We start from the raw sequence: 26926 nt of genomic DNA on the forward strand, positions 1-26926 counted from the left end.
AAGAAAAAGCTGTTTGTCTGTTTCCATGTGATTTTCAGATTTATAATGGGGAAAGTGTCAGGGTCTGCATCCTTTTAGAAGTGTTTTCACTAAAAATTACAGTTTTGTTGCAGGGGAAGCCAAAAATTTGACTTGTATCTTAGTGCAGACTTCTGGGAAAATCAGCCAATCACACAAGCAGGAAATTACATTTTTGAGGGGCATTCTGTACACCATCTGTGTACAGCATGCCTCCAGGTTGCCATATTGCATTGCATTTAATAAAATATAACAATGCTACAGATTGAAAAGTAAAGGTCATTTTTTAACCACTTCCTTCCCTGCCCATAGTCAAATGACGTCTGCAGGCGGTATCTCCCATCCTGGGCGGGCGTCATAAAATGTCCTCTGCTTCCCGGCCGTCTACGGGGCGCTGTGCACGCCGCGTCGCTCGGGAGCCAATGTGCGCACCCGCTTTGTCTGCCGGGCACCTGCGATTGCCGGTAACAGAGCCGAGACTTGGATCTGTGTGTGTAAACACAAAGATCCACATCCTGTCAGGGGAGAGGAGACCGATTGTGTTGTCCCAGTACAGAGGAACACCGATCGGTCACCTCACCCTACAGTTAGAATCACTCACTAGGTAACACATTTAACCCCTTGATGGCCTCCGAGTGTTAACCCCTTCCCTGCCAGGGACATTTATACTGTAATCCGTGTATTTTTAAAGCACTGATCGCTGTATAAATGTGAATGATCCCAAAATAGTGTAAAAAATGTCTATGTCCGCCGCAATGTCACAGTCACGATAAAAATCGCAGATCGCCGTCATTACTAGTAAAAAATATAAATAAAAATGCCATAAATCTATCCCCTATTTTGTAGACGCTATAACTTTTGCATAAATCAATCAATATATGCTTATTGCGTTTTTTCTTTTACCAAAAATATGTAGAAGAAATACATATTGGCCTGACTGAGGAAAAAAAATTATTATTATTTTTTTTACTTTTATTGGGATATTTATTATAGCTAAAAGCAAAAAATATTGTTTTTTTTTTTTCAAACTTGTCACTCTTCTTTTGTTTATAGTGCAAGAATTAAAAACCACAGATGTGATCAAATACCAACAAAAGAAAGCTCTATTTATGGGGAAAAAATATATAAATTTGTTTACAGTGTTGCATGACCACGCAATTGTCATTCAAAGTGCGACCGCGCTGAAAGTTGGCCTGGGCAGGAAGGGGGTGAAAATACTCTACACTGAAGTGGTTAATAACATTCCATTACAAAATGACTTGTGTTGAAATTGTATATGCTCTATGTATATTTTTTTATTTGCTGTTTTTTTAACCATGAAAGTGAAGTTACCCTTTAAAGATTACCATGGCTACATTGTCATCTTGTTGTGACACTCAGTCCAATGAAGAGGAAGGAGGTGGTGTCCCCAGAATAGGGCCTGGCAAAAAAGACCCAGGCTGGAAAGAGGACAGGCCAGGATAGGAAGCATTGTCCCCACTGCCTAGCAACAGAGACATGGGCTGGACCTGTGCGGCAAGATACAGAGTTATGCCACGTACACATGACCGGATTTTTTGACAGAAAAGGTCTGATGGAACAAATCCGTTGGACAATTCGATTGTGTGTGGGCTGCATCGAACCTTTGCTGTCCAAAAATCTGACGGACTTTAGAAATAGAACATGTTTCAAATTTTTTCATTGGAACTCTGCCGGACCCAGTTCCTATCAAGAAATCCACTCGTGTGTAGGCTAGTCCAACGGACAAAAAACGCTAGGGCAGCTATTGGCTACTGGCTATGAACTTCCTTATTCTAGTCTGGTCATATGTCATCACATTCGAATCCATCTGACTTTGGTATGATTGTGTGTGGCCAAGTCCGTTCATTCGGAAAGTCCGCCGGGAAGACCGTCAGACCTAGTCCGTCAAAGTCCAGTCGTGTTTACGCGGCATAAGAGCATAAGCTTTAATCACACTCCTGACACTTGTTCAGTGTCTTTGGTGGTTGTTACCCCTTTCCTTTATGTTTTCATTTATTCTTCTGTCCAAATTTCCATTGTAAATTGTGTCAAATACATGTAAATTCTAAAGAAACAAGAAGTCTGCATTTGGAAATCATGGTCGTATTTTTGGAATGTGGCACTTTATTTTTTTAAGCCTATTAGTTTCGCTTAGCAAATTGTTTTTCTGGTTCTCTATTGCATTATACATGTGTGTCCTTTTGTTGTCCAAGCATTATTTTTCCTTTTAGTAACAGTCTTGTGATATTGGCCATGTTTATGGAACACAAGTTCAGACCCTCATGCTGACTGCTGTTCATGTAAAAACCTTGAAATCTCTAAAAATAAAAACGTATAATAAAATGGTACAATGTTAAAGCAACCTTACAGAAAATGTAACTATATGTTTGTTTTATGATTTCTCAAAGCCATCAGATTCTTTGTACCACTTCTTTAGTGCTTTTTTAGACTAGTGACTGGGACAGGGGGAGTAGGGGGAAGCATGGTGGTGGCAGCATCATGTTGTGGGGGTGCTTTTCTTCAGCAGGGACCGAGACGGTGGTCAGAGTTGATGGGAAGATGGATGGCGCCAAATACAGGGCAAAATCTAAAGCCCCATACACACTATTAGATTTTCTGCAGATTTTTGTCTTCAAATTTACCAAACCCATGTAGTGCTAGGGCTTGCTTGATTGCATACAAATTGAAACTCTTAAGGTTTGACCTCATATAATGTGGTTTTGCTAAATCTGAAGACAAAAATCTGCAGAAAAATGGGGCTTTAGATTTTAGACACTAGTCTAAAAAAGCTCTAAAGAAGTGGTACAAAGAATCTGATGGCTTTGAGAAATCATAAAACAAACATATAGTTACATTTTCTGTAAGGTTGCTTTAACATTGTACCATTTTATTATACATTTTTATTTTTAGAGATTTCAAGGTTTTTACACGAACAGCAGTCAGCATGAGGGTCTGAACTTGTGTTCCATAAACATGGCCAATATCACAAGACTGTTACTAAAAGGAAAAACAATGCTTGGACCACAAAAGGACACACATGTATAATGCAATAGAGAACCAGAAAAACAATTTTCTAAGCGAAATACCATAGTTTGAAGACACTATAACTTTTGTGCAAACCAATCAATATATGCTTATTGGGATTTTTTTAACCAAAAAACTTAGCAGAATATATATTGGCCTAATTTTATGAAGTAATTTGATTTTTTAAAATTTTTTATTGGATATGTTTTATAGCAGAGTTTAGTTAAAAATATATATTTTTTTTTCAAAAACTAAAAAAACCCTGTGGTGATGAAATACCACCAAAAGAAGGCTCTATTTGTGGGGATATTAATTACATAAATTCAAGTAATGCAGTGCCATAAAGCAAAAAAATGGCCTGGTCATGAAGTGGGGTATATCTTCTGGAGGTCACGTGGATATTGTGGCATGCCAGAATTTATTTCTTGACAAGTTCCATTTAAAGTTACCGTATATACTCGAGTATAAGCCGAGATTTTCAGCCTCTTTTTTGAGGCTGAAAGTGCCCCCCTCGGCTTATACTCGAGTCATCGCTGTCTGCCCGCTCGATCAGCGTGTCGAGCAGACAGACAGCGGCCATTCTATTCAAAAGCCGCGCCTCCGGCTCCGCCTTCGCCTGTGATAGGCGGAACACTGAATTTCCCAGCAGCCTGTGTTCCGCCTATCACGGACATCGTATCATCCTCGTACTACGGACGAGGATGATACGACGTCTGTGATAGGCGGAACACAGGCTGCTGGGAAATTCAGTGTTCCGCCTATCACAGGCGAAGGCGGCGGCGCAGCTTTTGAACTTTACAATGGCCGCCGACGAAGAGGGCACGGGACGGAGGCAAGGCAAGGCACGGCACGGCACGGCACGGCACGGGACGGGACGGGGGCAAGGCAAGGCACGACACGGGACGGATGCAAGGAGGCAAGGCACGGCACGGGACGGAGGCAAGGAGGCAAGGCACGGGACGGAGGCTCGGGACAAAGGTAGGCTGGACACACACACACACACACACACACACACACACACACACACACACACACACACACACACACACACACACACATGGATGGAGACACACACAGGGATGGATGGATGGATGGATGGAGACACACACACACAGGGATGGATGGATGGATGGATGGAGACACACACACACAGGGATGGATGGATGGATGGATGGAGACACACACACACAGGGATGGATGGATGGATGGACACACACACACACAGGGATGGATGGACGGACACACAGGGATGGACGGACACACAGGGATGGACGGACACACAGGGATGGACGGACACACACACAGGGATGGACAGGCATGTCTCACCCTCGGCTTATACACGAGTCAATAAGTTTGCCAGTTTTTTTGGGGGTAAATTGGGGGCCTCGGCTTATATTCGGGTCGGCCTATACTCGAGTATATACGGTATTTGAATTGGGTTTTTCAAAATGGTAATATTTATTACATGCTTTGGTTTAGTTTATAAATGTATTGGTGTAAATTTGACAAAAATGTTAAGGTTTTTTTTTCGCCAATTGCATTTTTTGTTTTTTTGGTTTAACAATGAGTAGTAAATCTCACATATTATACAGTAAGTAATGAAAGTTGCTCTATTTACAGTATGTTATGGTTGTGCAACAGGGCCTGTCCCAGCACAGGAAAATGTGAGCTGCAGCATGCCATAAACAGAATGGCAGTTGCCAGTGACTGGCAATAACATCTGCAGTGCAACAAGGGACTTCAGCATGAATCACTGGTGCACAAAACTCCTAGTTAGGAATTGCTTTTAGAGGTACATTTATTGATGCATTAACCAAATGTCAAGAGGAAGTTGGAATTGTCATGCTGCAGGATTAAATATGTAAAGCAGCCCCTGTGTTGACAGCTGTCATATGTATTTTATTATTTAGTGCTGTGTTCCTTATTATCTGCAGATACTACTGCGATATTGCACAGATTTTTTCCCCAGATATAAACAGTTTTTTTTTATGTTATTGCACTTCGAACCACAGCAATTTTATGTAAATGCCAGTACTGATGTCATTACAGTTATGCCTTTCAGCAGAAGATGATTTACTGGTGTTAAGTACTACTGACATATTTGGCACACAGACCACTGAGAAATTCATATTGAAATGCATTTACCTCTAGTCACAGGAGATATATATATATATATATATATATATATATATATATATATATATATATATATATATATATATATATATATATACATATACACCTTTACATACACACACATTTCCAGTTTGCTGTAAGTCTTGTGTAACCAGTGCTGCTGCTTCCCAATGCTCATTTGGCTTGTTTCATGTCATATAAAGAAAGCTCACATCTTAATTTATTTTTACATTCTTTAAATAATGGCATGCTACATAATTGCTGTCTGCTGTTTTTTTAATTTATTTATTTATTTTCAGTTAGCGGGAGCCTTTCTTTGACACCCCTCCCTCCTCTTGTATCAGTACTGACAGTGCTGACCTCTGCCCACCTCATCTCCCTCCACCTTTCATAGTTAGACCCCTTTCACACAGGCGTTCAGTCTGTCCATTTTTCTGCATTGCATTCCTATGGGCAAACGGATTTAAAGTGGGAGTCCACCGGGACTCCGCGTTTTTTTTTTTTTTTTTTAAAAGCCAGCAGCTACAAATACTGCAGCTGCTGACTTTTAAAATAGTGACACTTACCTGTCCAGCGCGCCTGTGATGTCGGCACCCGAAGCCGATCTCTAGATCGTCACTCGGGTGCTGCCGCCACCATCTTGGGTATGGGAATCAGGAAATGGAGCCTTTCGGCTTCATTTCCCGGTTCCCTACTGCGCATGCGCGAGTCGCGCTGCGCAATAAGGACGGTCCCCGCTGCCTCTGGGATCTGTGTGTTTCCCAGCAGGCAGCGGGGCACTTGCGGAAGGGGGCGGGCACTTGCGGAAAGGGGCATAATCTACGCCCCTTTCCGCAGAGAGCTATCCCGGAAGTGGGTGCAGTTACCTGGATTATCCAGGTAACTGCACCCCCTCCCCCCTGAAAGGTGCCAATTGTGGCGCCGGAGGGGGGGGGGGGATTCCGATGAGCGGAAGGTCCATTTTAGGGTGGACCTCCGCTTTAAACAAAAGCGGACAAAAAACCCCCCCAGATGTAAATAGACGAAAAACTGATGTAAATGTAATGGAATTAAATGGGAGATGGATATTAGCTGATGTAAACTGAATCCATTTTTCATAGCAAAAACGTGACAGAATGGATGACACTGTGCATAAGGGGCCTATGTGACGTTGCCTGCTGCCAGAGCGGAATGCGGTTGATCATATCTAAGTAATTGTCGTCTTGCTAGATGCATGGTCAAACAGTGGTGGGAAGGGAGGGTCCACTATCGACCATGCTATCTAAGGAATAAGTCAAGTGAGAATAACTGGGCACATTGCTACATGCACTTTCTCGCCTGGGGTACTGGAGAAAAACAAAATAAAAATATGTAGGGAGACTCATTTAAAATAAGGCCAGAACCTAGGCTCCCTACCAACCACTTTAACACCACATCACTACCTACTAGGTGCTATGGACCTAGGCACATTCATAACAGGGATTTAGCCGGTCTGTCTTTAAATCACATTTTTTTAAATAATTATTTAATAAACCCTATTTATTTTTATATTTTATATAAATAGATTGACTTGCTCCTTCCCCAGCACCCCTTATACTTACCTGAGCCCAATCTTGATCCAACACCAATGGCTACCGCTGCAGTCAGTGCTCCCGTAGAAAGTGGCTTTCTATGGTGGGCACTCGGAGAGGGGTAAGAGCCATGGGCACAGAGCAGGTAGGTTTAACATTATTATTAATAATAATTTTATATATATATATATATATATAAAATGTGTGTGTGTTTATTATTATTATATATATATATATGAAAAATATATGTTAAACCTATCTGTTCTGTGCAATAGTTTTGCACGGAGCAGCAATTCTCCTCCTCTGGAGTTCCCCATTAGCGCTCATGGCTTTTACCCCTCTTCGAGTGCCCACCATTTATTTATTTTTTTAAAGAAGATAATAGGTGGTGTAATCTCAAAAGATGAGTACAAGACCAACTGTGCAAGAATAAATCATACATAACATCCTAGTACTCCCCATGACCGCATTCACTCCAATCATATTGTCGTGATAAACTTGAGGGCATACCGAGGGAAGTTCAGCTATAGTCTATGATAATGGTAGACGGAAAAAAAAATTACCATAAAGCACTCATTTAGAAGACTCTTTTGATCCTTTACAGTCACTTTAAATAATCCCTTAAGCCCTATACACACTATCAGACTTTCTGCTGATTTTTTCCTTCAGATTTACGAAAACCATGTAGTAGAAGGGCCCTGCCTGATTACATACAAATTGAAACTCCTAAGGTTTGACCTCATATTACCGTATATACTCGAGTATAGGCCGACCCGAATATAAGCCGAGGCCCCCAATTTACCCCCAAAAAACTGGAAAACTTATTGACTCGTGTATAAGCCGAGGGTGAGACATGGCTGTCCATCCCTGTGTGTCCGTCCATCCCTGTGTGTCCGTCCATCCATCCCTGTGTGTGTGTCCATCCATCCATCCATCCCTGTGTGTGTGTCCGTCCATCCATCCCTGTGTGTGTGTCCATCCATCCATCCATCCATCCCTGTGTGTGTGTGTGTGTGTGTGTGTGTGTATCTATCCATCCATCCATCCATCCATCCCTGTGTGTGTGTGTGTGTGTATCCATCCATCCATCCATCCCTGTGTGTGTGTGTGTGTGTGTGTGTGTGTCCATCCATCCATCCATCCCTGTGTGTGTGTCCGTGCAGCCTTGTGTGTGTGTCCAGCCTACCTGTGTCCCGAGCCTCCGTCCCGAGCCTCCTCCGTCCCGAGCCTCCTCCGTCCCGTGCCTCCTCCGTCCCGTGCCTCCTCCGTCCCGTGCCTCCTCCGTCCCGTGCCTTCTCCGTCCCGTGTCGTGCCGATGGATCGCCGCTCTTCTCGGCGGCCATTCTACAATTCAAAAGCCGCGCCTCCGCCTCCGCCTGTGATAGGCGGAACACTCAATTTCCCAGCAGCCTGTGTTCCGCCTATCACGGACATCCTCTCATCGTCGTCCGTAGTATGAGAATGAGCGGATGTCCGTGATAGGCGGAACACTGACTGCTGGGAAATTCAGTGTTCCGCCTATCACAGGCGGAGGCGGAGAAGGAGGCGCGGCTTTTGAATTTTAATGTCCGCCGTCTGTCTGCTCGATACGCTGATCGAGCAGTCAGACAGCGGTGTCTCGAGTATAAGCCGAGGGGGCACTTTCAGCCTCAAAGAAGAGGCTGAAAATCTCGGCTTATACTCGAGTATATACGGTATATGGTTTTGGTAAATCTGAAGCAAAAAATCAGCAGAAAGTCTGATAGTGTGTATGGGTCTTTACTGACATATATAACTGCAGGCACAGGGGATCACACCAGAACCACTGAAGTCATTATTTCCCAGCAGCCAAGCCCACCCTGCTTCTCCCGACCAGAGTGTTCCCTGTGTTTAGACTAGATATTAGAAGGTTGAAAGGCTGTCAGATAACTGCTGGGAAGAGAAACTGGGGTGAGCTGAGCTGCTTGAGAGAAGGACTTAGACGACTGTAATGATTCTGCTGTTGACTTTGAGAATTAATTGTCACACAGTAACTGCAACTGCAGAGGTCAGTAATAGGGTTGCACCAATACTGGTATCGGTATCGATACCGAGTATTTTTACAAGTATCGGTATTCATGCAAATGTACGATACCTGAAACTTATACTTTCAGGCTCAGTTCTTTGAGCTGTCGGTGGGGATGAACAAATGTTCCTCTGTTTAACCCCTTATTAACCCTTAATTTACTGTAATCAGCCATAATTAACGAACCTATTCTCCTCCACTTAATTATTCATTTCCTGCTTTTTTTGTTGTTCACATCTATTTTATAAACGATAAACAATTAAAACTTTTTTTTTTTGTTTGCTTTGTTAGTGAATATTTTCACACATTCATATTAATATATATTTACACATTTCACATTGAAAAAGCGCAAAAAAAAAAAAAAAAAGAATCTATTTCCTTTGTAAATGACTTTTCAAAGCTTTGTACCATTGCTGACAGCTGGAGGGTAAACAAAACAGTCGAGGTAGGTATCGGCGAGTACTAAAAAAAAAGTATTGGTACTCGTAAAAAAATGGTAACTGTGCATCCCTAGTCAGTAAGGGCTTATTTTAAGCTTTATTTAATGCTTGTGTAAATAGGTAAATGCCTGAATGTTCATAATCTGTCTGCATATGCACTTTAAGCTATTTAGATGTTATTGTGCTCTAACCAGTGTTGCATTAGACATTTTTGTCTTCAATACTTAGTAAATAATTCCATTTGTTATTTGCTACTGCCATTTAAATGATTAACGTACAGTCCTAGATATCTGTATATTCCCACTGAAGTAGTTGAGAGCTTGATGCACGTGCATTGTAATGGAAGTATGGTGGATGAACGCACGTAGACTCTACTAAAATGTAGCTGCAAGGACTGTTTATGTTTTTAAAGAAAGCGCGTGCAGAGTGATGAGTATGTTTCAGTCTCTTTGTTTACTCAGTGAGACATTGCTGGATTTTACTTTTGTATCTGAACTTCACATTCCCGTTTTTCAACAGCGATTATGGAAATGTTCCTTCAAGTTGAACATGCTGAAAGGGAAAATGTAAAAATGCGTTAGTGCTCTGTGATCATAATGTATTCACATAAGATAAGATTTTGTCCACGAATTACTCCTTGTACTTCAAAAGGGAAAAGTAAGCGAAAGGAGTCTTTGCCTGATGGCCATGGTTTTCATTTAGACTTATCCCATGCATTTTTATTTTTTTTCTCATTGTTATTTTTTATGTATTTTTATTAGTATTAATACATTATTTGAATTACTAGTTGCTCTGTATTCACTTTTTTTTTTTTACATAAAATGTTTTTAACCACTTCAGCCCTGGGAGGTTTTACCCCTTTCCTGACCAGAGCACTTTTTACAATTTGGCACTGCGTCGCTTTAACTGGTAATTGTGTGGTCATGCAATGTTGTACCCAAACAAAATTTGCGTCCTTTTTTCCCACAAATAGAGCTTTCTTTTGGTGCTATTTGATCACCGCGGCAATTTATTTTTTTACGCTATACACAAAAAAGAGCAACAATTTTGAAAAAATAAACAATATTTTTTACTTTTTGCTATAATGAATATCCCCAAAAATGTTTTTTAAAAAACAAATTTCTTCATCAGTTTAGGCCAATATATATTCTACATCTTTTTGGTAAAACAAATCGCAATAAGCGTATATTGATTGTTTTCTAAAAGTTTCAGTGCCTACAAACTATGGGAAAGATTTATGGCATTTTTTTTTTTTTTACTAGTAATGGTGGTGATCTGCGATTTTTTTTTTGCGTTTTTTCCGATATTGTGACGGACAGATCGGACACTTTTGACACATTTTTGGGACCATTGATATTTATGCAGGGATCAGTGCTATAAAAATGCACTGATTACTATGTAAATGACACTGGTAGGGAAGGGGTTAAATGTATGTTTCCGCAGTGTGTTCTCACTGTATGTGGATAAGACTGAGTAGGAGAGGCAACCTATCGCTATTCCTACATAGTAGGAACAAACAACATGTCTCCTCTCCTCTAACAGCACAGGGATTTGTGTGTGTGAGTGCAAAACATTTGTGCACATGATCACGCATGGCTGGCGCCAATCGCTGGCCACGTGCATTGGGTCCCCCGACGTGAAGGGGATGTGCACACGCCCTCTGGAAACTCTTAAAGGAACCCCTTACCTGTACGGAGTTTCATGCAGGGGAGCTATTCTGCCCCCTTATATAGATGTGAGCCGGTTGGAAACCGGTTAAACTGAATTCCAGACTGATATAAAATGCACTACTTAATTCAGTCATGTAAACAATACAAAACAAAATCGCTACATATAAGTAGCAGTACTTGTCTTGGCATCAGCTTCTTGTGGGCCCATGTAAGACAGCTCTTATAGGGTGAACCTCCACTAGGAGCCAGTCAGACTTTGTTGCATGTGCTGACAGTGCATATGCTGACAGGAGGGTACAGTGGGGAAGAGGCATGAGCTCATCAGTATGCTGCTTCTCAGTGTCAAGTCACCTTGATGAGTATATATTCTTGACCAACCTACAATGCTGCTGTAGTACAGGTTGAAGATGTGGCTGTGTTTTCTGGCAGGTTTGCCTGGATTTATCCGTGAGTTTAGCTTCAGATGCATCTAGAAACTCAGCTGCTCTTTAGTAAAAGGCTTGTTTCTAGGTACACTTGGTTTTTAGAGACATGGCAGTTGATTTACTAAAGGCAAGTGGTCTGTTCACTTTGCAATCTGAACTTCCACTTAGTGAAAAGGGTGAAGTTCTGCTGACTTCGGTCATCCAATCATTTGCAAACAAAAAATGCTGTTTTTTTTTTCCTTTCCACCTGATTAGGTATTCTTCACAAGTTTAATTTTCAACAGATTCACTAAGCCAGGGATGTTCAACATTTTGAAGAGCGTGTGCAACTTATTGAATAGATTTGGTAACCAGTCACAGCCACAATGAATTGAAATGGTTCAGAATCTAAATGTCTTTTTAAAAATCTTAAAAAAAAAGATGTTTTCTTAAATCTTTTTTTAGTTTAAATAGCATAATGAAGATTTTAAACAACAATCAGGATTATAATTTTCCATAGGACCAATCCCCATTGGATGTTTACCAAATTTTTAATCACAGTGACACAAATCGAATTTTTTATTAATCAAATCACCATTATACCCAGCCAATGTGACCAGTGAATAAAGCTCTGAACCAGTGTTGCAGCCTCCACAGGGACTTTGCAGCCGTCCCTTGAATTGCCAAAACTACAGACCAGAGAAGTGCATGCCCTAGTAGTGCAATAAACTTCTTTAATAAGCAAAGCTAAGGCTGGGTTCGCACTAAAGATGGCAGCGGCTCACAGCAGGAGTATGGTGTATCTCCATTCACTGTTTCAGGTCCGATTTCAGCCTGAATTTTTGGCTGAATTTGGACCTGAATTGGAACAAACGACACACAGGCACACTGTGTAATTCGCATGGAAGCCACTGCAGAGATGTGTGAACCGGCTCCATAGAGAGCCTGTCACAATCTCTTGCTATGAGGTCTGTGGGGCATGGGTTGAGCATGCCTGCACTAAGCGAAGGACAAATTCCTTTGCAAAATTTAGTAAATCCCAAGAGCTGCAAATAGTACTAGAACCAGTGGTGTACTAAGTTCTACATGTTTTACATAAAATCTAAATTTATGGCAGTTCCTTGGCAATCTCATGGAAAAAGAATTCCAAGACCAGTGGAGTCATTTGTTAGAGGTCAACACATCCCAACATTTTAGAAAAAACACATGAACCCCCATGAATGGGCGGGACTTTAAAAGTGACCAAGAACAATAATTTGTATCAAAAATAGAAAATTTATTGTAGTAAACATATATTCAATCAAGGAATTGTATTGTCAAAGACAAGAGAATACATCAATATGGATACATAAAATTTGCAAAGTACATACAAACAACAAATAGGCTTAAGTATGAACCCAACGTTTCCGGCTTGATGCCCTTCTTCAGGGTTTTTTTTTTTAACAACCAGAGCCCGGTGTCTGTTTAGAAAAATACATACGTACATAGCATTAGATAAATCTTCACTGCACATAGTATATCTGCTTTCTTTGCATTTCCAAAAAGATAAACTGAAGTGATATTGTATAGCACACATAATAAAATAGCACGATAGCCTACCAGATAGTACAATTTACCCACAAATGGTGGGAGTGGAGAGGGTCCCAAAAAGTAAAACCGAATCAGAAAAGCTGTCCATGTGCAGCCCCAAATTGCTCCACACATATCCCCCAGTGAGGGTCCAGAAAGCCCCCAAAGACAGGTTAGATCACATGATCTGAAATGAAATAAAGTATAATATAAAATAGAAAAGGGTATAGACTGATAAGATGTCAACATAATCTGCAGAATTCCAATGCATCCAGATATAATCCACATGGTATACATACCTATGGGCAAAGCACATCAGAGATATCACCATACACATTGAGCTCATCCGATATTTATAAGCTGGCTGACCTGTAGAAATGCAAACAAATAGGGAAATCTCCAGCTCTATCATGTGTCCTCTGCACCATTGTCTCTGTCAGGAATACAGTAAATTCAGAGCACTATCTTTGTTTTACAAATTACACCAGACTATTGTCATCATTGGAAGCCCTGTATGTTTTGCTGTTGCTATAGAGGATATGGAGATGGTCAAAAGTGCATTGGAACACACTATCTATTCTTGCAAAAAATCTATTTACTATCTGTAGCTATTTTCTGCTATAATCTCTATTATTCTGTGATTTCCTACATTGTCAACTGTAAATCCAATGTTTATTTTAGTTCATTTTAAATAGCGCCAATAGCAAAGCTGTGAAAATATTGTCTTTTTTTGTCTTTTACATATATGTTTAATATGTTTTCTTTGTAGGTGCAGATTTAAAAGAAAGGGCAAAGATGCATCCTAGTGAAGTGGGACCATTTGTATCAAAGGCTAGAGCTCTTATGAATGAATTTGGTAAGTAAATGACAGTTTTCTGTTGTTCAATCAATTTGTATTTGGAACAAGAGTTTCAAGTTCTGTCAGTGTAATAGCACAAATTTTCTTCTATAAATGTTTTCTTTATGATCATATCTGCATATACATATTTGCGAATTTTGAGAACATGAATGATAGTTTTGACAACATTCTTTGTTAGAGAAAATCAGATTTTTAAGTCTACTAGTGTGTACAGAATCATTTCTGCCAGTGCTTTATGAAGCTCTTTGTATTTCCATGTTACATCTGCCATTTAGACCCATGCTTAGGAACAGCAATGAATGTTGTATCATTTAACATGTTGATCAATATTAATTGCCTTTAGACAATCATTTCTGCAATACTGATTACTTGAATGGGGTTTTGTAACTCGTGAGATACTGCTATATAAGATCTCTGTAGGAGTGTCAACATATTCACTAATTACAATGACAGTATTAATGATTGGAAATACATAACAAACAGGTCCACTGTGTTGTAGATGTCAATACTATTTTACTCCGAAAACAAGCATGACATCAATGTTTAATTTTTTGTTTATTGCTTTACAGTACATGTAAACCTTGCATGAATTAAAAATGTCTACATCTACAGTGCCTTGGAAAAAGTTTTCATACCCCTTGAAGTTTTCCACATTTTGTCATGTTACAACCAAAAAAGTAAATGTATTTCTTCTTGCCACTCTTCCACAAAGGCCAGGTTTGTGGAGTGCACGACTAATAGTTGTCCTGTGGACAGATTCTCCCATCTGAGCTGTGGATCTCTGTAGCGCCTCCAGAGTTACCATGTGCCTCTTGGCTGCTTCTCTGATTAATGCGCTTCTTGCTGGCTTGTCGGTTTAGGTGGATGGCCATGCCTTGGTAGGTTTGCAGTTGTGCCATACTTCCATTTTGAGATGATGGAGTGAACAGTGCTCTGTGAGCTGTTCAAAGCTTGTGATAGTTTTTTATAACATAACTCTGCTTTAAATGTCTCCACATTATTATCGCTGACCTGTCTGGTGTGTTCCTTGGCCTTTTGTTCACTAAGGTTCTCTAGCAAACCTCCGAGGGCTTCACAGAACAACTGTATTTTATACTGAGATTAAATTACACACAGGTGGACTCTATTTACTAATTAGGTGACTCCTGAAGGCAATTGGTTCCACTAGATTTTAGTTAGGGGTATCAGCGTAAAGGGGACTGAATACAAATGCACACCACACTTTTCAGATATTTATTAGTAAAAATTTTTGAAAACCAGTGACCATTCTCCTTCCACTTCATAATTATGTGCCACTTTGTGTTGGTCTATCACATAAAATCCCAATTAAATACATTTACGTTTTTGGTTGTAACATGACAAAATGTGGAAAATTTCAAGGCGTGTGAATACTTTTTCAAGGCACTATATATTATTGTTTTTAGTAAGTATTTATTTGGCACCAACGTCCCCTATAGCACCGTACTGAGTGATTGATATACCAAGGAAGGCTAGCACTAGCATAATAAAATACATAAAATGTTTCAAAAACTAGTACATACAGTTGTTTAGCAAAACATACCAAGATAAACAAGATAATTTAGAGTGATAGAAGATATGAGGAAAGTGAGTAAGCTAAGAAGAATGCATGTGGCTTGTCACACAAGAAAACAATGATCGATCAGTGACTGATGAGAATTAAAGTGTTACTAAACCCACAACCATGAAATCAAACTGTATATGCAGTAAAGCATGCTTGTTCTGTCTTCTCTGATCTTCCCCTCTTTACTGTCCCCAATCCATATCCTGATAATACAGAGCCTTGGGGCACTCTGCACATACTCAGTTTGGTGTGTATTTCTACAGAGTTTTTTTGAGAGGGTGTATGTGATCAGCCTAGGGCTAACCAGCACTCTCCAGACAGAAAGTCAGGCATTGTGCATCCTCATAGGACAGTCAGAGGAGAATGAAAATCCCCCCCCTACTAGCTTTAACCAGTGCATGGCCAGACACTGATAGTCACAGGACTGCTATATACTGCTGATGAGAAAAGGTATTTAGCAGTTTATATTTACTAAAATAATTGCATTTTCATATTCTGTGTACTGCGAGGGACCAGATATAGTGAATGCAATTCTGTGTTTAGTAACTGAATTCCTGGTGAAATAAAATTGATGTTTGCAGCGGGCTCGTTTTTGTTTAGAACGAAAAACGGTTATATTTGACTCATTCCTCCCTGGGGCCCTCTGCACTATATGGGTTGTGGGTGGGCTCCTCTGCTTCCTCATTTACAATGCAGGACCGCTAGTGATGATATCTGAGTGCCTACTACTGATGGAACAGAGAAGAGAAGTGGCCTTGAAAACTGGTCACACAGCTGGGAGTGAGGAACTGGGTAAGTATAACTGCTTTATGACCATTAAACCCTTGCAGTGCAGGAGGAGCCCCGCTCCGGGGTCTATTTTTTTATTTATACTGGGGTTCAGCTTTAAGCCACTGGAATGGAGAAAAGGACAAGGTGATGTGCAGAGGGGAAATTGAGTCTGGGTTGGTTTTAGGAAGTTAGGTGGGGAAATAGGAACATTCCATACTGTAGAAAGTTTTTTAGGTTGGCGTTGGAACTATGAACTGGAAAAGTGTGGAGGGATTTTTGGATAGAATAGAATAAGCTTTGGAACAAGTAGAAGAGAAGTGGATTACTCATTCGCCAGTGGATTGGAGTTGTGTATGTTTTTAGAACACCGAATAGAGTGTTTAAAGTAGTCAAGGTGGAATATGATGAGGGCATGCCCAAGCATTTCTTCTCTCCATGATGGCCTTTGGCTTTTATCTCAAATTTGGAGTATCAAAAGTGTGTGTCAAGGAAAAAACATTTTTATAATTAGAAACCCTGTTGGGGATTTTGCTGTAGACAGTTGATCTGCTTAACACATTTTTTTATGCTGTGTGTTTCTGTTGAAGAGTTCTCTTCACTTCATGTCTGGTAAAACCTTGTTAGCAGGGCAGGTAATTGGGGAATATTTCTCTAATGGAGCCTGGGATAGGCTTAAGCAAACTGACAGGAGTTCTGCTCCTTTCCCAATGGACCAAAAACAAAAAATAGTTTTGGCTGCACATGCACTTTAACAGATCTTGTGAGCCAAACAGTTACACAAGGCAATAGGCAACAAAAACTTTTATTGTGGATATTTTAATTTTATCATGCTGGGTAGTAAAATCCCCTCCTAGGTATGGCTTCCTGCCACATGTTTGTACAGCTTGTTTTCCCTTTGCTCATTTTATGTTGACAAGATACTAAAGGTATTTATAACTCAGCAGAATAAAAACCACAATGGTAAAGGAAATAAACTCCTTTTTGGCTTTTCATCATCTGTGGTTTTAAATACAGTCTGTATATCTCTATCTGTGTTATTCTGTGTATAGCAAGCTTTTAAACATCTTAAAAGATTTACGTAAGAATAATAATTTGAAAAAACAAAAACGTTAGCAGTTGAACAGAGAGATTTTTTTGGGTTCATGGACCAGATTTTTTAAAGAAAATAAATTAAAAATATGTCAATGAAATAAGTATTGGCATTGGGTATTATGAGGAAGGCACTGGGAAGATAAGTTTGGCCAGGAAGGGATGCTGTGTGTGCCTGAAAATCTAGAGTAATCAAGGGCTGTTAAGCTGCTACTGCATTCACGTGTGTCTTGAGGCCCATACACACGATCTGACTTTTTGACAACAAACATGCAAATTAGCTGTTTTATGGCAACATCTGACCGTGTGTACGCTCCATCGGACAAACTTTTTCAATTTTCATCGGACAAATGTTGGCTATGTGAACAGACAAACTTCTCGACAACATAAGTTCGATGGAGCAAAGTCCGATCGTGTGTACAGAAAACCATCGGACTTTACAAACATGCATGCTCAGAACCAATGCAAAAGATCAGACAACAATACAGTAGTTGACCAAAGGTGGTAAAGATCAGGAAAAACCCACATAATTTGGTGAAAGTTGGCTGAAAAAGTCAGATCGTGTGTATGGTTAACAAGTTCAGGGCCAACGCCCTTTGTACAAAAGTCCACAGGAAAGTTTGTATAAAGTCCGATCGTGTGTATGAGGCTTTACACTCTCTAGTCTCACAAACCTGGGAAAAGCTAGGGTGTATTACTCTGCAGAGACACAAGTTGGTGTCTGCTTTATAATGTAAAGGCCCATACACACGATCTGACTTTTTGACAACAAACATGCAAATTAGATGTTTTAAGGCAACATCCGACCGTGTGTATGCTCCATCGGACAAACTTTTTCGGTTTTCTTCAAACTTTTGTTGGCTCTGCGAATGGGCAGACTTACCGGCAACAAAAGTCAGATGGAGCAAAGTCCGATCGTGTGTACAGAAAACCATCGGACTTTACAAACACGCATGCTCAGAACCAATGCAAAAGATCAGACAACAATACAGAAGTTGACCAAAGGGTGGCGGTCAAGAGCAGAAAAACCACATGATTTGTTGAAAGTTGGCTGAAAAAGTCCTGCCGTGTGTTTGCAATACAAGTTCACGGCCGACGCCCTTTGTACACAAATCCACGGGAAAGTTTGTACAAAATCCGACCGACCGTTTGTATGCTCCATCGGACAATTGGTGTTGGATTTTCTGCAGACAAATGTTGGCTAGCAGGTTTTAAATTTTTCCGCGAACAAATGTGTGTTGTCGGATTTTCCAAGCTTGTGTACACAAGTCTGTCGGACAAAAGTCCAAAGTACAAACGCGCATGCTTGGAAGCAAGGAAGAGCCAGAAGCGGTCGGTCTTGTAAACTAGCGTTCGTAATGGGGAATTAACATTTGTGGCATGCCAAATTATGAAATCTTCAAATGCAGCACACATTCTCTTCTTTGATGGGATAATAATGAAGCTGCTTTTCTGGCGATACTGATGGAGTTATTGCAAACTAATTTTCAAAGGCTTTTTTTTTTTTCTAGTGATATCAAGAATAATATTATTATGTTTTTTATTTGGGCAAGTTACCACAACACCAATATCCCGTAGTTTTTAAGATCAAAGATACAACTATGTTGGTGTCCCTTGTCAATTTCGCATTGTATTTATTTTTATTTTTTTAATGTAACTGCCTACTCCCAAACTGTAATTTGAAGTAAAACAATAGCTAAGTATTATTCGCCACAATTATTTTAATGTGCAATAAAAAAAGAAAAATACAATTAGACATGCTATCTGCCAATAGAACTTAACCAAAAAGTACATTCTATGCATCCAAAAATATAGAAAATATACCAAATCAAATCATTACTCAGCCAAAAAAATAATGTCAAAGCAAGAACTCCAAGGCCAATATTAGCCACTTAAGCCCCAGACCATTTGGCTAACCAAAGACCAGAGCACTTTTTGCAATTTGGCAATGCATAGATTTAACTGACAATTGCGTGGTCCTATGACGTGGCTCCCAAACAAAATTGACATCCCCACAAATAGAGCTTTCTTTTGGTGGTATTTGATCACCTCTGCAATTTTTTTATTTTGGCAATTTTGAAAAAACGCATTATTTTTTACTTTTTGCTATAATAACTATCCCCCAAAAATATATAAAAAACATTTTTTTTCCTCAGTTTGTACCAGCTTGGTGCATGGATTTTGTGTCCCACTGAGGAGTGTCTTTCCCTCTATAGTTCAGACCTCTGGCCAAGACAAAACCGGTGCAGAAATTGGTCTATACAGAGCCTTGGACCCAGCACGGATCAGAGAGGGGGCAGAGACGAACTTCGCACAGGCATACATGACGGAGGGAGGTGTGTGTGTCCTTTAGCGGGGAGTCGGGTCACGGCTTAGCCCCTCGGCACCAAAGGTCGAACTGAACGGAGGACGAATTCACCTTTTTAAATATGCTGATTTCTCTTTTGTTCATTGACGGACACGGCACCTTTAATCTTGACCTTAGGTTTATATTGCCACCTTCAGGAGAGGACTAGGCAGAACATGTAAAAACAACAAAACTGAACAGTACCGCCCAGGGGGCGGTCCTACTGGCTATAACCTCTCACTCTGCTTCCAGCAGCTCCAGTGTTTATCTGCCTAGTGAGGGGGAAGGACCTGGCTCCCTGTGGGGACCATTGGTCCTGGGAATTTTTTCTGCTTTTTCATTCCTGTGATCTACAGCCAACAACTGGGCTGGGTGACAGGCTGGATAATATAGATCCTGGTAGTCTCCCTAGTCTGGGCATTGAGCGGGTGCAGACCTTAGCTACATGCTGGGTCTGCCACGACATGTCCCGCCTGATCCAAGGGCGGCCGGGAACTATATGCTCCGGGGCACACATATGACCGGGCTACTGCTGTCCATGTCACAGTGTGCCGTGGCCGACAGCCACCTCGTACTGCTTGGGTGATAGGGCTGTCCATGGAATGTGTCCAGCAGTCCCTGCAGGAGGGGTAAGTATGGTTCCACCTGTCTCGGTAGGATGGAGCAGCTGGGCATTCCCTGGGAGGTTGACTAGGGGATCTCTCCCTCTCCCTTTCTTCTCTCCCTGTCCCTTTCCCTCCTCCCCATGCTGATGGGCCGCTGTGTGACTGGGCATAGGGGGTGTGGTGCACGTACCTGGCCGGGGGTCCACGGGGGGCTCTGGGTACTGGCAGGGGGGCGGTCCGCTCGTCTTTTCCCATATTTTTCAGGTGGCCGCTGCCATTTTCCTGGTGCTCTCAGTCTTTTTTTTTTCTGAGGTGGCCAGCGGCCATTTTATAGTAGCCTCAGTTTTGTTCTACCCTTGCGCTGGGCAGCTGGTCATGCTGGAACAGCGCAAAACTGACACAGAACACTTCGTGGCTGGTACAGGGGAGAGCGGACGGCGGCAGCACAACGCAGTACCTGGATCAGGGTGGTGAGTCCTGCTAGGGGCCGCTTAGTCTGTGGCAGCTAGGAGGGTGGGCATTTTGTGTGGCTTGCCTTAGGTCCCTATTGGTGACAGGTGAGAGGGGATCAGCATGGCGTTAGAAGCTGGCGCTTCTTCCCCAGACATCCCTGTTATTGCAACTGGTTCCTCTGCATATGTGGTGCCTATGGACGCTCTGTAGGCCATCCTGGAGTCCTTTGTTGCGGCGTGCGGGCGCAAAGGGGTAAAAAACGCCCCCTCCCCCCACGTCTTCTGGGGAAAGCTCTGATTCATACTCGGGTCCCGCTGTTGCAGGCGGCCCCTGTTCTGACATTTCAGAGGATGCGGACCAGGACCGTTGGGACAGTGAGGATGACTCTGTGTCCAGGTCAGTGCAGCAAAAAGCACAAGTAGGAGTACTTATCACAGTGGTGTGGGATAGAGGATGTGGAGGGGGCATCTGCAGTGGTGTAGGCCCCTTTTGGGTCCAACAAGCCGGCCCGCACTGCTAAGGTATTTCCCTACCTAACTTATTTTGATACGTTTATTTACAAGGAGTGCGGAAGCCCGCAGCGGGCCTTTTCGGTCCCAAGACGGATGGCGGTGTGTTACCCCTTTGAGGAGAGTTTCCTGAAAAAATTGACATCTCTGGTTGTTGGGTTGTTGACCCCCGGTATACGGGTTACATAAGGTAACCACAATTCCCGGTGGAAGGGACCCTGCCGACAGAAGGGCGAGGCGGTTGCCTGTCCATGATTACGGTGGTAGGGGTCAGAATTGCGGCCAGTGTTAGCCACGGCCCTGGTGTCACAGATGCTTACTGAATGGGCCAAGTTGTTGCACCGCAAGTTGGAGAAGCAACATGTTTCCCCGGTCTGTGTGGAACAGGCAGACCAGTTGGTGCAGGGCCTGAGGTATGTCTGTCATGTGGCCCTAAATAAGGCCCCTTGCTTTCTAGAGCCTCAGTATCAGCTGTGGTGCTACGTCGCCTGATTTGGTTGAAATGCTGGTCTGCGGATCAGGCATCTAAGAAAGCACTGGCGGATTTGCCCTTCCAGGGGGAGCGGCTTTTTGGAACCTCGCTGAATGACATTAAGAATGTTACTGGGGGTAAGAGTACTTTGCTCCCACAGTCCAGGAAGGGTAAGTAGCCACGCTGTAGGTAGGGGCCCTCTTTTTCTGCTCAGAAGCAGATTTTTCGCCTGCCCGGGTCAGCAGGTAAGCGTTCCCAGTCCGACAAGGTGCCCACTGAGGGACAAAAGTGTCATTGGTGTCGCAAGCCAAACAAGCCTGCGAGCAAATCTGTTGCCACATGAAGGGTTGCCCCCGCCCGACTCTCGGGTGGGAGGTTGCCTTCGGGAGTTTGCAGCCCGATGGACCTCCCTCCTTTCCGACCAGTGGATTTGTGAACTGGTTTCATCAGGCTACAAGATACAGATAAACTGATTTTTTCCCTCCAACCTTAATCATCTTCCGGCTTGTCGGGAGGCCCTGTTCGGGGCAGTACAGGACCTGCTGCTGCGTGTGGTGATAGTACCTGTGCCGACGGCGGAAAGGTTTCAGTGATTCTACTCCAATCTGTTTGTAGTCCCAAAGAAGGAAGGGGTCTGTCCGGTCCTGGATCTCAAGGCCCTCAATGGCTTTGTGAAAGTACAAAAGTTCAGGATGGAATCAGTTTGCTCAGTGGTCGCTGCACTCCATTAGGGTGATTTCTTGGCATCCATGGACATCAAGGACGCATACTTGCATGTCCCCATATGCGTCAGGCATCAGAGGTTCCTATGATTTGTGGTCGACCACTATCAATTTGTAGCTCTCCCTTGTAGCCTAGCGACGGCACCAAGGTGCACTCCCCAATTCTGGCACTGCTAAAGCAACGAGGGATCACAATTGTGGGTTACCTGGACAACCTCCTTTTGAGAGCAGCTTCCACCTCAGAATTAAGGGAGGATGTGGCGATAACCATGCAGATGCTTTGGCAGTTTGGTTGGGTATTGAACCTCCAGAAGTCGGTGTTGGTGCCGACTCAAAGCCTGGAGTACCGGGGCTTGATTTTGGACTCCTCAGAGGCCAGAGTCTTTCTCCCTTCAGACAAGATGCAGACTGTTCAAGCTGTGGTGAAGTTATTGGTGTCCCGCAGGTAGTGGTTGCTGCGTTTTTGCATGCGAGTTCTGGGTTTCATGGAAGCCACGTTCGAGGCGGTACCGTATGCTCAATTCCACACTCGAGTCCTGCAGAAAGAGATCCTGTCCAAATGGGACAAATCTCCGACATCCCTAGATTGTTAAATTCGGGTGAGCCAGCTAGTCAGGGATTCCCTGCTCTGGTGGCTGAGGTCTCCAGCCCTTCGGTCTGGGACGTCGCTCTTTTCTCTTCATTGGACGGTGATCACAACGGACGCCAGCCTGACTGGCTGGGGGGGAGTTTAGGGCGTACAGTCGGCCCAGGGTCACTGGATGCATGAAGAATTCTGCCTGCCGATCAATGTGCTGGAGCTTCGGGCGATCAGGCGGTGCCTCTCCACATGGTCACAGAGGCTGCAGGGGCGTCCAGTCAGGATTCAGTTGGACAACGCCACGGCGGAGGCTTTTGTCAACCATCAAGGAGGGACAAGGAGCTCGGCGGCAGCACTGGAGGTCGCTCACATTCTGCAATGGGCTGAGCGATACGTGCCGGCTCTGTTGGCTGCGTACATTACGGGTGTAAAAAACTGGCAAGCGAACTACCTAAGTCGTCAGCTGCTGGACCAGGGGCAATGGTCGCTGCATCTGGATGTATTTCAGCTCCTTTGCCTAAGGTGGGGCACACCAGATGTGGATCTCTTGGCCTCTCGACTCAATCGGAAAGTACAGAGGTTTGTGGCCATGTCAAAAGATCCCTGGGCGGACACGGCAGACGCGTTGGTGGCTCCATGGGGCATTATCAGCTGATTTTTGCCTTCCCCCCCACTCAGACTTCTACCACATCTGCTAGGCATAGTGGAGGCCGAAGGGATTCCGGTGATTCTGATTGCCCCAGATTGGCCTTGATGTCCTTGGTACGCCAACATTGTACGAATTGTGGCGGATGTTCCTTGGCGGCTGCCGATGCGAGAGGACCTTCTGTCGCAAGGTCCAATACTTCATCCTGCTTTACCATCGCTGGTTTTATCGGCATGGCTGTTGAAAGCCAGGTGCTAAGGGACTGAGGTCTTTCGGACTCTGTAATCTCCACTATGCTGAGGGCACGGAAGTCATCTTCTCGGAAGATTTATCATCGTACGTGGAAGGCCTACATCTCCATGTGTGAGGAGATGGGGTGGTGTCCGCGTACATATTCAGTTTCCAGGATCCTGCTGTTTTTGCAGTGAGGAGTGGATCAGAAACTTGCATTAAGCACCATTAAGGGAGAGATATCAGCTTTGGCTGTCCTTTTTTCAGCGACCTTTGGTGACTCATTCATTGGTGGGTACCTTTGTTCAGGGGGTTCGACATGTGGCCGCTCCAGTTCAACCACCGCTGCCTCCGTGGGATTTGAATATGGTGCTCTCGGTGCTTCAGAAACCGCCGTTTGAAAAGATTAGAGAGATCCCCTTATTGACACTCTCTCAGAAAGTAGCCTTTCTAGTAGCTATTACATCTGCCAGGAGGGTTTCTGAGTTGGTGGCCTTGTCATGCAAGTCTCCCTACTTGATCCTCCACAAGGATAAGGCGGTGCTGCGTCCGCAGCCTTCATTTCTTCCAAAGGTTGTTTCGGCCTTTCATCTAAATGAGGACATTGTGCTTCCGTCTTTATGTCTGCGGAGGTTGCTTTGCATTCTTTGGATGTGGTCCGGGCTCTGCTGGTGTATCTGTCTGCTACGGCTCCTTTCCGGAGGTCGAACTTGTATTGGTGGCTGCTTCGAAGAATGGCCTGGTGGTCTCGTCAGCCACCATTTCTCGGTGGATCAGACAGATCGTGGTTCAGGCTTATGCCATAAGGGGGTGGACATCCCCCTTTCCTGTCACAGCACATTCGACCAGGGCAATCGGTGCCTCCTGGGCTTTCCAACATCGTCCAAGCGTCCGTTTCCCAGGTGTGTAAGGTGGCACCTGGTCGTTTGTTCACACTAAATTTTACAAGGTTGATGTGAGCGCATTTGCGGATGCTTGCTTCGGCTGCAAGGTTTTGCAGGCTGCTGTTTAAGGTTGCAACTCCTCTGTTAAGGAGTTCTGGTTTTCTTGCTGTTCCCACCCCTCATTTTTTGACCCTGCTTGGGTAAGTCCCTAAGGTCAAGATTAAAGGTGCTGTGTCCATCAATGAACGGACCGTAAAATCCTTTTCTCTGAAGTTCATTGACAGACACAGCACCCACCCCTTCTATTTATGTTTGTACTGCTTTTTGACGAACTGAGCTGCTGGAAGCAGAGTGAGGGGTTATAGCCAGTAGGACCGCCCCCTGGGCGGTACTGGGCAGTTTTGCTGTTTTTTTACATGTTCTGCCTAGTCCTCTCCTGAAGGTGGCGATATAACCCTAAGGTCAAGATTAAAGGTGCCGTGTCCTTCAATGAGCTTCAGAGAAAAGGATTTTATGGTGAGTACAAAAATCCTATTTTTTCTTTTTATGTAAAATGTAAATACGCACAATTCTAAATGTACTGAAAAGCTTAGATGTGTGGAATATCACTAGCAGGCCGGGAGCAGCAAAGCAACAGAGTTTGAAGACACAGGCTGGTGGAAAGGTAAGTACAGAAGCTCTATTTTTCATTTGTGGGCTTTCCTTTCAAGTGAACCTGTGGCGACACTTTAAGGAAAAGGGCCCACACTGCACAGAGCTGTCTGCACTGTTCCCCATCCCCACCACCAAGTCACCTCTTTCTGCCCTCTGTGGTGTTGTTGCTGGAGATTAGGGATGAGCTTCCAGTTCGAGTCGAACTCATGTTCAAAAACGAACATTGCCTGTTCACCTGTTCAGCGAACAGTGAACAATTTGGGGTGTTCGCGGCAAATTCGAAAAGCCGGAACACCCTGTACAAGTCTATGGGAGAAATCTAAAGTGCTAATTTTAAAGGCTAATATGCAAGTTACTGTCCTAAAAAGTGATGCATGTATGGACAGCGCTGGACTGAAAATCACCCGTCGCTGGATCAGATCAGCCATCGCTGGACCCCAGAGAGATGATCATCCATCGCTGGATAGCAAGAGTGGATTAGCACCGCTGGAATCTTTTATTTATTTATTTATTTATTTATTTATTTTTTTAATAAAGGAATTTTTCAAAAGTGTGTTTGTCTTATTTAACCATTTTTTACACTTTCTTTGTGAAATGGTAGGGGTACTTTTGTACCCCCTTGCCATTTCAAACAGGGGCAGGGTCCGGGATCTGGGGGTCCCCTTGTTAAAGGGGGCTTCCAGATTCTGATAAGCCCCCCACCCGCAGACCCCCACAACCACCGGCCAGGGTTGTGGGGATGAGGCCCTTGTCCCCATCAACATGGGGACATGGTGCTTTGAGGGGTCACAGACCCCCAAAGCATCCTCCCAATGTTGCGGGCATGTGGCCTGGTACGGTTCAGGGGGGGGGGCACTCTCTCGCCCCCCCTCTTTTCCTGCGGCCTGCCAGGTTGCATGCTCGGATAAAGGGTCTGGTATGGATATTTAGGGGGACCCCCATGTCAATTTTTTTTAAAAATTTGATGCGGGGTTCCCCTTAATATCCATACCAGACCTGAAGGGCATGGTAATTGAATTTAGGGGAACCCCACGCTTTTTTTATTTTTTATCAATGAATGAATTGCCCGCTCCGTAATACACTCATTGAGTGTTCTCTGTATTACGGGAGCCAACAATTGAAAGTGCTTTTAAAAGACTTTTTTTCCTTGCGAAATGACACTTTGTGCAGGGACAGTTCTAAGCACGGGAAACATGCGCCCCTTCACAGGCATGCTATAGACACCCCCCAGGTACGAAATTTAAAGGAATATTACATTTTTATTGTTTCACTTTAATCATTATTAAAATCACTGCTCCTGAAAAAACTGCCCTTTTTTAAAACTTTTTTTTGCATTGATACATGTCCCCTGGGGCAGGACCCAGGTCCCCAAACACTTTTTAGGACAGTAACTTGCATATTAGCCTTTTAAAATTAGCACTTTAGATTGTGAACGTTCGAGTCCCATAGACTTTAATAGGGTTCTAAAGTTCACACGAAGTTTAGGTCTGTTCGCAGGTTCTGGTGCGAACCGTACAGGGGGGTGTTCGGCTCATCCTTACTGGAGATGTCTTATTGTCCTAACAAAAATGGATATTTTTGCATCAATGGATATTTTCACATGATTGTAAAAAATACAGATCTTTTTTTATCCATTAAGAACAAGAAAAAATAAAATAAGTCATAAA

At 43.1% G+C, this 26926-nt stretch overlaps 1 protein-coding gene across 1 annotated transcript in view; it reads left to right on the forward strand.

The window, feature by feature from the left end:
* AUH (AU RNA binding methylglutaconyl-CoA hydratase) overlaps positions 1-26926 on the forward strand; it is a 320284-nt gene that overhangs the window by 70407 nt on the left and 222951 nt on the right. Inside the window, exon 4 of the mRNA XM_077469844.1 lies at positions 13625-13711. Within this exon, the coding sequence (XP_077325970.1) occupies positions 13625-13711 (87 nt within the window). The remainder of the gene's footprint in view (positions 1-13624; positions 13712-26926) is intronic.

This window comes from Lithobates pipiens, unplaced genomic scaffold (assembly GCF_037356315.1).
Source record: "Lithobates pipiens isolate NorthernLeopardFrog02 unplaced genomic scaffold, aLitPip1_a1.2 Scaffold_11, whole genome shotgun sequence".
NCBI lineage: Eukaryota > Metazoa > Chordata > Amphibia > Anura > Ranidae > Lithobates > Lithobates pipiens.